Source organism: Oncorhynchus masou, chromosome 1 (genome assembly GCF_036934945.1).
Source record: "Oncorhynchus masou masou isolate Uvic2021 chromosome 1, UVic_Omas_1.1, whole genome shotgun sequence".
Lineage (NCBI taxonomy): Eukaryota > Metazoa > Chordata > Actinopteri > Salmoniformes > Salmonidae > Oncorhynchus > Oncorhynchus masou.
In genome coordinates, this window is record NC_088212.1 from 3,131,243 (window position 1) to 3,143,824 (window position 12,582).

At 43.1% G+C, this 12,582-nt stretch overlaps 1 protein-coding gene across 1 annotated transcript in view; it reads left to right on the top strand.

The window, feature by feature from the left end:
• Nucleotides 1-775: 775 nt before the first annotated feature.
• The window catches only part of LOC135509164 (protein mono-ADP-ribosyltransferase PARP8-like), a 130,891-nt gene continuing 119,084 nt past the window's right edge, over nt 776-12,582 (top strand). The window contains exons 1-3 of the mRNA XM_064929629.1: nt 776-1,161; nt 1,393-1,510; nt 2,367-2,421. Of these exons, the coding sequence (XP_064785701.1) occupies nt 1,147-1,161; nt 1,393-1,510; nt 2,367-2,421 (188 nt within the window). The 5' untranslated portion in view covers nt 776-1,146. The remainder of the gene's footprint in view (nt 1,162-1,392; nt 1,511-2,366; nt 2,422-12,582) is intronic.

The window sequence follows — 12,582 nt, forward strand, 5'->3', positions numbered from 1 at the left end:
TTTCAGCCTGGCCGACTGTTGTGTGGGCGGACATGACAAACCTACTCAGCCCTGGTCTCTGTCATCAATGCTGTCAACAGCTCACCCACCAGCTACTGGCTTCTGTACTGCTGCTCTCAAACATCTCTCTCACACACACACATAAACACACACAAACCTCACAAAATGGATGTACTTATTCAGGCATTCCTGGAAATGAGTGGAACATTTCATTGATGTTGACATTGATGGGCGGGCATATAACGCAAACGTCTAGCAACCTAAATGTTGCGTGTTTTGATTCTCATCATGGACAACTTTAGCATTTTAGCTAATTAACAACTACTTACTACTTGCTAGCTACTTTGCAACTACTACGCATGTTAGCTAACCCTTCCACTAACCTTAAACCCCTTAGCTCTAATCCCTAGCATAGCTAACATTAACCACCGAGTTCATGTTAGAATTAGCCATCTAGCTAATGTTAATTGGAATTCGTAACATATTGTACATTTCAGAAAATGTGTGATACTGTATTGTATGAATTGCAATTTAAAACATATCAGACCATAAGGATGATGGACATCCACAAATGAACGCATACCATACCGAAATGTAATACGTTTTACTAATAGGAGTGTCCCTTATTTACATGTACTATGTTACTGTAGGTCAACCCGAATGCAGGTTGGAAACGTTAGGAAGCGTGGAGCAGTTTCTTGGGTTGATGGGTAGGTAGGCTGGCTCTACGGGACATATTCAGGCGTGCATCACATGCCCTTCATAATAGCAGGTTTATTCTCTCTGTCCATAGCTCTCTCGTGGATGAAGTCACACTATGAGTTTACACTTCATTCCAGTCCGTGACAATCTGACAAATAGATGAGTGGATGACATGCTCTGACATCAGCATAGTTTATTGTACACCGACGGGAACTGTCGGCTGTTGATTCCACGGGCAGCATCTGGCAAAGTTTACTATTCGAGATCCTCTGCTTTGTTCATCTCTAGATATAATAAAACCGCGCAAGCGATGTTTGTTTCAATTTAAGACCGGTCGAGCTTTCTATCCCGTAGCTTTCGAAATCGCCATTTCTAGGAAGGTTGAACCGTGCACAGTGATGAAGAGTGGAGACTGGGGCTTCCGGTGTAAAACAGGCTGTCTTTATGAAATCCATCGAGGTGCGGAACTACTGCCGATTCCTGCTCCCGCTGCATATTAGGCCTATCATAATCTATTGTTATCCGAGATGATATCCCGTACGAGTTGAAACGAATCCGACAACACCGGGAATATAACGAAAGCCGTCTCAACCAGCCTGCTCAGCCATCCACGCTCCATTGCAAATGTCAGTTTCACTGGAAATATATCAAGTCATTTGATGGGATCTTATTTCTCGCTTATTAAAACAGAGAAGCCATTCCCGTGGGGTTTATTTCATGGGGATGTGTTCAAGACAAGAGAGAATACAAAAAGACGTCAACATCGTAATTCAAAGGAGCAAGGCAGAGAAAGACTGCCTTTTCTCTGGTGAGTGTGTGTGTGTAGTTAGTCAGTGGTGGTAGTGGTGTGTTCCAACCGTTAGGTTATGTGGTCTAGTGTATGTTGATGAACACACTCATTTTACATCACTGCCTTCAATAGCAATAGCATCTTCTAAGCCTGACAGTTGTCAATATCATTAACAAATGAATCTAATCATTAGACCTAAATAATTGCATTCGATAGCTGTGTTTGATGATTAAATTGGGAAAACCCAGATACCATTATAGTCTATAATTTTACATCACTGCCCTCAATAACATAAGCATCTTCTAGACCTGACAGTTGTCAATATCATTAACAAATGAATCTAATCATAGGCCTAAATAATTGTATTCGATAGCTGTGCATGGTGATTAAATTGGGAAAACCCAGACACCATTATAGTCTATCATTACATTTTTGTCTGGCAAAACATTTGATGCCTTGATACGGATAGTTTGAAATGATGATAATTATTTCACATGAAGAGAAATAGGAATAGATTAATATTCTTGTCATGATGACAATAGGCTTTGGTTAAACATCCCTACAGAAAATGACAGACAGACATAATATTGAAGACACCAGCCGACTGGTCCAATTGCCTATTGACGTTACATTTCAACCGGACATAACGTAACGGTTGTGTAAATGTGATATTGTCCGAAAATTTATGCTCCTTTACATATTTGGTCAGTCAGTGGAACCCCTTTTGATGTTGCCATGGAAACTGCATTTGTTGAAGGGATCTTTTTCTTCTTCTCTCCCTGTGGTTGTATCTTGCCATTGTGTAGTAGTGGATAATAACCCTCTTCTTGATTTCCGTTCTGACCGGTTCTATTTCCCCTCTTATTGATTTTAGATTTCAGATATTCTGACGCCACCTTCACCTTCACTTATTCCAAAGGCTCCAGAAGGTACAGTACAACGTTCTTAGATTGTTGACATCATTCATTCATTCTGTGCCATTGATTAAACTGTATCCTACTGGGCCATTTATTCTGTACCATGAACACACTGTGTCCTACTGGGCCATTCATTCTGTAGCATTGATACACAGTATCCTACTCTGTACCATTGATACACTGTATCCTACTGGGCCATTCATTCTGTACCATTGATACACAGTATCCTACTGGGCCAATCATTCTGTACCATTGATACACATTATCCTACTGGGCCATTCATTCTGTACCATTGATACACTGTGTCCTACTGGGCCATTCATTCTGTACCATTGATACACAGTATCCTACTGGGCCATTCATTCTGTACCATTGATACACAGTTTCCTACTTTGTACCATTGATACACAGTATCCTACTGGGCCATTCATTCTGTACCATTGGTACACAGTATCCCATTGGGCCATTCATTCTGTACCATTGATGCACATTATCCTACTGGGCCATTCATTCTGTACCATTGATACACCCCAGTGTGTGGTGTGTCTGTGTGTGTGTGTGTTTAGGGGTGTGTGTGTACACCTCATGCAAGTTGGTGTGTGTGTGTTTAGGGGTGTGTGTGTGTACACCTCATGCAAGTTGGTGTGTGTGTGTTTAGGGGTGTGTGTGTGTACACCTCATGCAAGTTGGTGTGTGTGTGTGTGTTTAGGGGTGTGTGTGTGTACACCTCATGCAAGTTGGTGTGTGTGTGTGTGTTTAGGGGTGTGTGTGTGTACACCTCATGCAAGTTGGTGTGTGTGTGTGTGTTTAGGGGTGTGTGTGTGTACACCTCATGCAAGTTGGTGTGTGTGTGTGTGTTTTAGGGGTGTGTGTGTGTACACCTCATGCAAGTTGGTGTGTGTGTGTGTGTTTAGGGGTGTGTGTGTGTACACCTCATGCAAGTTGGTGTGTGTGTGTGTGTTTAGGGGTGTGTGTGTGTACACCTCATGCAAGTTGGTGTGTGTGTGTGTGTTTAGGGGTGTGTGTGTGTACACCTCATGCAAGTTGGTGTGTGTGTGTGTGTTTAGGGGTGTGTGTGTGTGTTTAGGGGTGTGTGTGTTTAGGGGTGTGTGTGTGTTTAGGGGTGTGTGTGTGTGTGTTTAGGGGTGTGTGTGTGTGTGTTTAGGGGTGTGTGTGTGTTTAGGGGTGTGTGTGTGTGTGTTTAGGGGTGTGTGTGTGTTTATACAGCGAGTGGGTCTGATGCTGATTGGTTAAAACCGCATTCCAGCTGGTGTCTATTCCACAAGTTACCACCGGTTAAATGTATGATGTTAAAATGACTATTTGCTCTGTTCCATCTGACTGCACCAATCCACTGTCTCATCAGCCCAGCCAGGCAATTTATAAACCTGATCTCCACTGTAAAAAGCATCAAGACATTATCTCCCACTTCTTTTAAATTAACATTTAGTTTTCAAAAGCGGAGATTTGTATCAACCTTGTTTTCTGTCTCTCCGACATTTGCAACATTGTTTCAATATTCAAATGCGATCTCCAGCTGTCCCGTAGTAATGAACATGTCGGGAGACGAGACGAGACAGACAGGCAGGCAGCGTTTCTCAGCCAGTAAAAATCATGAATCGGCTGGCATCATTCTTATGGATATATATACAAATAAATGTCAATTAAAAAAAGGTAAAATGAAACAATGTGCAGCTAGTTTGTAGTCTTTCCAGTTTCAGTTTAAAGTGATTGTGTTAGCTGTGTTGTTAGCTGTGTTGTTAGCTGTGTTGTTAGCTGTGTTGTTAGCTGTGTTGTAAGCTGTGTTGTAAGCTGTGTTGTAAGCTGTGTTGTAAGCTGTGTTGTAAGCTGTGTTGTTAGCTGTGTTGTAAGCTGTGTTGTAAGCTGTGTTGTAAGCTGTGTTGTTAGCTGTGTTGTTAGCTGTGTTGTTAGCTGTGTTGTAAGCTGTGTTGTAAGCTGTGTTGTAAGCTGTGTTGTAAGCTGTGTTGTTAGCTGTGTTGTTAGCTGTGTTGTTAGCTGTGTTGTAAGCTGTGTTGTAAGCTGTGTTGTAAGCTGTGTTGTTAGCTGTGTTGTTAGCTGTGTTGTAAACTGTGTTGTAAGCTGTGTTGTAAGCTGTGTTGTAAGCTGTGTTGTTAGCTCGCTCCTCTGAACAACAGTGTCCTGACAATGAGCACATTTTCAATGTCAGGTGAAATCGCTCCTCATTAGCTATGTTTGTTATGGATGTGTCCAAATAAATGTCACTAGAAAACTTCTTGAACTAATGCAAATGCAGCAACTTTGTTGTTATTCTGGCTGCGCTTTTTGACTGTAAATTAGCCATAGTTGAAAAGCTAGCAAGCAAGGGATAAGAATGTTGCCAGCCAGTATGGTAATGGGTCATTTAGAATGAAAGACTGGGTTGCCATAGATACAGAACAAAAAGACTGAACGACTGGGTCTCGTCCATAGATACAGAACAAAAAGACTGAACGACTGGGTCTCGTCCATAGATACAGAACAAAAAGACTGAACGACTGGGTCACGTCCATAGATACAGAACAAAAAGACTGAACGACTGGGTCTCGTCCATAGATACAGAACAACAAGACTGAACGACTGGGTCTCGTCCATAGATACAGAACAAAAGGACTGAACGACTGAGTCTCGTCCATAGATACAGAACAAAAAGACTGAACGACTGGGTCTCGTCCATAGATACAGAACAAAAAGACTGAACGACTGGGTCACGTCCATAGATACAGAACAAAAAGACTGAACGACTGGGTCACGTCCATAGATACAGAACAAAAAGACTGAACGACTGGGTCGCGTCCATAGATACAGAACAAGAAGACTGAACGACTGGGTCTCGTCCATAGATACTGACCAAAAAGACTGAACGACTGAGTCTCGTCCATAGATACAGAACAAAAAGACTGAACGACTGGGTCTCGTCCATAGATACAGAACAAAAAGACTGAACGACTGGGTCTCGTCCATAGATACAGAACAAAAAGACTGAACGACTGGGTCTCGTCCATGGATACAGAACAAAAAGACTGAACGACTGGGTCTCGTCCATAGATACAGAACAACAAGACTGAACGACTGGGTCTCGTCCATAGATACAGAACAAAAAGACTGAACGACTGGGTCTCGTCCATAGATACAGAACAAAAAGACTGAACGACTGGGTCTCGTCCATAGATACAGAACAAAAAGACTGAACGACTGGGTCTCGTCCATAGATACAGAACAAAAAGACTGAACGACTGGGTCTCGTCCATAGATACAGAACAAAAAGACTGAACGACTGGGTCTCGTCCATAGATACAGAACAAAAAGACTGAACGACTGGGTCTCGTCCATAGATACAGAACAAAAAGACTGAACGACTGGGTCTCGTCCATGGATACAGAACAAAAAGACTGAACGACTGGGTCTCGTCCATAGATACAGAACAACAAGACTGAACGACTGGGTCTCGTCCATAGATACAGAACAACAAGACTGAACGACTGGGTCTCGTCCATAGATACAGAACAACAAGACTGAACGACTGGGTCTCGTCCATAGATACAGAACAACAAGACTGAACGACTGGGTCTCGTCCATAGATACAGAACAAAAAGACTGAACGACTGGGTCTCGTCCATAGATACAGAACAAAAAGACTGAACGACTGGGTCACGTCCATAGATACAGAACAAAAAGACTGAACGACTGGGTCTCGTCCATAGATACAGAACAACAAGACTGAACGACTGGGTCTCGTCCATAGATACAGAACAAAAAGACTGAACGACTGGGTCTCGTCCATAGATACAGAACAACAAGACTGAACGACTGGGTCTCGTCCATAGATACAGAACAAAAAGACTGAACGACTGGGTCTCGTCCATAGATACAGAACAAAAAGACTGAACGACTGGGTCTCGTCCATGGATACAGAACAACAAGACTGAACGACTGGGTCTCGTCCATAGATTGTTACTGGTGTAACAGTATAACTTTAGACCGTCCCCCCTCCCATATCCGGGCGCGAACCAGGGACCCTCTGCACACATCAACAACAGTCACCCACGAAGCATCATTACCCATCGCTCCACAAAAACCAGGGCCCTTGCACAGCAAGGGGAAGTACTGCTTCAATGTCTCAGAGCAAGTGATATGTTACGGCTTTCTAGGTGGGAAGGAGAGTCGGACCAAAATGCGGCGTGTAGATTACGATCCATGTTTAATAAACAAACGTGAACACAAATCAATTACAAAAACAACAAACACAATGAACGTAACGAAAACCGAAACAGCCTATACTGGTGTAAATAAACACAGAACAGGGACAATAAGGACATCAGGACAATCACCCACGAAACACTCAAAGAATATGGCTGCCTAAATATGGTTCCCAATCAGAGACAACGATAAACACCTGCCTCTGATTGAGAACCACTTCAGACAGCCATAGACTTATCTAGAACACCCCACTAAGCTACAATCCCAATACAAAACACCCCACATACAAAAACCCATGCCACACCCTGGCCTGACCAAATAAATGAAGAAAAACACAAAATACTTTGACCAGGGCGTGACATGACGTCACCGATTGAAACGCTATTTAGCGCGCACCACCGCTTACTAAGCTAGCCGTTTTACATCCGTTACCCTGGCACAGAACTGATAGAACGAACAACCAGCCGGCTTGGGTAGCGACCCTAGATTTGTGTTGGGACTAAAATCTTGTGGAAGGATGAAATAATATGAATACATTCAACAAAATAACGTTTTTAATGAAAATATGTGAATCATTATTTGAATATGTTGGTAACCCGTTGCATAAAAGGGATAATGCCCTTGAAGCCGGTGTTTGGAGGACATATTGGCACGGTTTGGCAAACCTCAACTCCATCTCTGGCCTAACCACACCCATGCCAATATATCCTTTAAACACTGGCTTCTGGGGATTTATCACGTAAGTGTACACCTCTCATGACTTGCGTGTGTGTTTGTGTGTTATTCTGTGTCGGTGTGTGGGTTTTGCTGACTGAAGGAAATGCCACCATCTCCTGTGGTTGTTGCCGGGTAATTCCACAGGAAACAGAATTGCGCTGAGACTCAGATTTCTTCTATATTAAATGTATGCCAAACAAAAACATTCATTCCAATGTTTAAAAACCATCCAACTCTATGCACAAAGGACTACTTTTAACAATTTACACGGAACGTTTAAAAAAAAAACGTTTACTGGAAGAACTGTGCAGTTGCAAACTTACTATAAAACCTACTGTAAAACTTACTGTAAAATTACTGTAAAATGTCCCTCAAGTTTTTATGTGACCACGTATTCCAAAAACTCTTAAAACATCTACTCTGAATTCAGATTCAATGATGTCAGCAGACAGAATAATGGGGTGTCAGCTATGACATCACACCTGGAGTTATAACAAATGTCATTCAGTTATTGGAAGTACAGTAAGTGAAGTATGAGTTACACCCAGTAACAGAATTGCAGGGGGAACCGGTACAGAGTCAATGTGGAGGCTATATACAGGGGGAACCGGTACAGAGTCAATGTGGAGGCTATATACAGGGGGAACCGGTACAGAGTCAATGTGGAGGCTATATACAGGGTGTTACGGTACAGAGTCAATGTGGAGTCTATATACAGGGGGTACCGGTACAGAGTTAATGTGGAGGCTATATACAGGGTGTTACGGTACAGAGTCAATGTGGAGTCTATATACAGGGTGTTACGGTACAGAGTCAATGTGGAGTCTATATACAGGGGGTACCGGTACAGAGTTAATGTGGAGGCTATATACAGGGGATACCGGTACAAAGTTAATGTGGAGGCTATTTACAGGTTGTTACGGTACAGAGTCAATGTGGAGTCTATATACAGGGGGTACCGGTACAGAGTTAATGTGGAGGCTATATACAGGGGATACCGGTACAAAGTTAATGTGGAGGCTATTTACAGGTTGTTACGGTACAGAGTCAATGTGGAGGCTATATACAGGGGGTACCAGTACAGAGTTAATGTGGAGGCTATTTACAGGTTGTTACGGTACAGAGTCAATGTGGAGGCCATATACAGGGTGTTACGGTACAGAGTCAATTTGGAGGCTATATACAGGGTGTTACGGTACAGAGTCAATGTGGAGGCTATATACAGGGGGTACTGGTACAGAGTCAATGTGGAGGCTATATACAGGGGGTACCGGTACAGAGTCAATGTGGAGGCTATATACAGGGTGTTACGGTACAGAGTCAATTTGGAGGCTATATACAGGGTGTTACGGTACAGAGTCAATGTGGAGGCTATATACAGGGTGTACTGGTATAGAGTCAATGTGGAGGCTATATACAGGGTGTTACGGTACAGAGTCAATGTGGAGGCTATATTCAGGGGGTACCAGTACAGAGTCAATGTGGAGGCTATATACAGGGGGTACCAGTACAGAGTCAATAGTCAAAGTGGAGGCTATATATAGGGTGTTACGGTACAGAGTCAATGTGGAGGCTATACACAGGGGGTACCGGTACAGAGTCAATGTGGAGGCTATATACAGGGTATTACGGTACAGAGTCAATGTGAAGGCTTTATACAGGGGGTACCAGTACAGAGTCAATGTGGAGGCTATATACAGGGGGTACTGGTACAGAGTCAATGTGGAGGTTATATACAGGGTGTTACTGTACAGAGTCAATGTGGAGGCTATATACAGGGGGTACCGGTACAGAGTCAATGTGGAGGCTATATACAGGGTGTTACGGTACAGAGTCAATTTGGAGGCTATATACAGGGTGTTACGGTACAGAGTCAATGTGGAGGCTATATACAGGGGGTACTGGTACAGAGTCAATGTGGAGGCTATATACAGGGGGTACCGGTACAGAGTCAATGTGGAGGCTATATACAGGGGGTACCGGTACAGAGTCAATGTGGAGGCTATATACAGGGGGTACCAGTACAGAGTCAATGTGGAGGCTATATACAGGGGGTACCGGTACAGAGTCAATGTGGAGGCTATATACAGGGGGTACCGGTACAGAGTCAATGTGGAGGCTATATACAGGGGGTACCGGTACAGAGTCAATGTGGAGGCTATATACAGGGGGTACCAGTACAAAGTCAATGTGGAGGCTATATACAAGGGGTACCGGTACAGAGTCAATGTGGAGACTATATACAGGGGGTACTGGTACAGAATCAATGTGGAGGCTATATACAGGGGGTACCGGTACAGAGTCAATGTGGAGGCTATATACAGGGGGTACCGGTACAGAGTCAATGTGGAGGCTATATACAGGGGGTACCGGTACAGAGTCAATGTGGAGGCTATATACAGGGGGTACCAGTACAGAGCCAATGTGCGGAGGCACCGGTGTCGAGGTAGTTGTGGTAATATGTTCATGTATATAGAGTTATTTGTGACTATGCATAGATAATAACAGAGAGTAGCAGCAGTGGGGGGGGGGGGGGGGGTGAAATGCAAATAGTCTGGGTAGCCATTTGATTAGCTGTTCAGGAGTCTTAAGGCTTGGGGGTAGAAGCTGTTTAGAAGCCTCTTGGACCTAGACTTGGCGCTCCGATACCGCTTACCGTGCGGTAATTACACTTTGGATGGTGTATCAATACACCCAGTCACTACAAAGATACAGTGTCCTTCCTAACTCAGTTGCCGGAGAGAAAAGAAACTGCTCAGGGATTTCACCATGAAGCCAATGGTGACTTTAAAACAGTTACAGTGATAGGAGAGAACTGAGGACGGATCAACAACATTATAGTTACTCTACATGCTAACCTCAATTGACAGAGTGAAAAGAAGGAAGCCTGTATAGAATACAAATATTCCAAAACATTCATCCGTTTTGCAACAAGACACTAAAGCAATATTGCAAAAAATGTGGCAAAGCAATTAACTTTTTGTACAGAATACAACATGTTATGTTTGGGGCAAATCCAATACAACACATTATTGAGTCCTCCTCTCCATATTTTCAAGCATAGTGATGGCTGCATCATGTTATGGGTTGACTTGACTACAATGACCATAATCTATTGCGGCAGTAATTTCCGGCTCAATCAGGTCAGAGAGGAAGAGGCGAACCGAGAGATTTAACTTAAGCCAAAATCTGTCCAAAATAAGCACAATGCGTTTCTATGGGCTTATTCTGGACCTAAGCAAGTCCCCTGCATTCCCACCTTTGGGACAGCAACTCCCATTGTTAGGGAGGAGACATGAGCATCTCGTCATTATATACACATCTCTGGATGGAAACACTTTAACACCTGCTACGTTATGTTAGATACACACAGACCACACACAACACAACGATGAGGGACCGAGCTACGTTATGTTAGATACACACAGACCACACACAACACAACGATGAGGGACCGAGCTACGTTATGTTAGATACACACAGACCACACACAACACAACGATGAGGGACCGAGCTACGTTATGTTAGATACACACAGACCACACACAACACAACGATGAGGGACCGAGCTACGTTATGTTAGATACACACAGACCACACACAACACAACGATGAGGGACCGAGCTACGTTATGTTAGATGCACACAGACCACACACACAACACAACGATGAGGGACCGAGCTACGTTATGTTAGATACACACAGACCACACACAACACAACGATGAGGGACCGAGCTACGTTATGTTAGATACACACAGACCACACACACAACACAACGATGAGGGACCGAGCTACGTTATGTTAGATACACACAGACCGCACACAACACAACGATGAGGGACCGAGCTACGTTATGTTAGATACACACAGACCACACACAACACAACGATGAGGGACCGAGCTACGTTATGTTAGATACACACAGACCACACACAACACAACGATGAGGGACCGAGCTACGTTATGTTAGATACACACAGACCACACACAACACAACGATGAGGGACCGAGCTACGTTATGTTAGATGCACACAGACCACACACAACACAACGATGAGGGACCGAGCTACGTTATGTTAGATGCACACAGACCACACACAACACAGCGACGAGGGACCGAGACAAGACATACTTTCACAAGCTATCTACTTTGAAGAACTAGTCAAATGATTTGGTCAGATTGCAGCATACTTAGGCAGGCTAGCTAAATAGGATGACAGCAGACAGTACAGTATGGGGAGAACAGAGATAACTGTCTGGCTGACTGCTACTGCCTGGGTAGAGATGACATGATGACTTTAAGGAATTAAACATTTAAAAGTCATAAAATCAGACCTAAAGAATATGATAACTGAAATAGTGCATTATTTAATAGTAATTCACTCTTTCTCTACGGACGTCTACCCAATTTGGACCTGACAGACACAATGGAATATTTTAAATGTTTTGGCAATTGAATGTTCACTCCTTTTGCCTTTGGAAATTCAATCAAAAAAAAAAAGAAAGAAATCTCTAAAATCACTGTAATGTTATTATTTGATAATGTAGTTAATTTTTTGTTTTTTTAATTATCTAAATCAAAAAGCGTGATTATTTTGTAATAATAATAACCAAAACCAAAACGACATCAAAAAGCACTAGTGATGGTTCTTACTAGACAGAAGCCACGAAGCTATTTATAGCCTTAGCCACAGTGGTACATCAGCCAGTTCCTTGTGTCGAAGCACAGTCAGTCGAGCGTGACGACTTTATAGTATATACTAACCCGTCACTGTGTCTTTGTTTTGAAGCACAGTCAGTCGAGCGTGACGAATTTATAGTATATACTAACCCGTGACTGTGTCTTTGTTTCGAAGCAAGAGTTTTTTACATACGACAGCTATTTTGACCCAAGAGCCAATCGTAATCGTGTAATAACGTCTTGGAGAGATCTGAGGGTTTTTTATGTTGATGTCTGTAAACAGGAAGTCATACAACCCCATTGTGTATGATAGAATCACCTTAATGATGTCTGTAAACAGGAAGTCATACAACCCCATTGTGTATGATAGTATCACCTTAATGATGTCTGTAAACAGGAAGTCATACAACCCCATTGTGTATGTGTATGATCACCTTAATGACTACATCTCCTCTGTCCAGACCCCTAGTACCCTAAACAATGACTACATCTCCTCTGTCCAGACCTCTGTCCAGACCCCTAGTACCCTAATCAATGACCACATCTCCTCTGTCC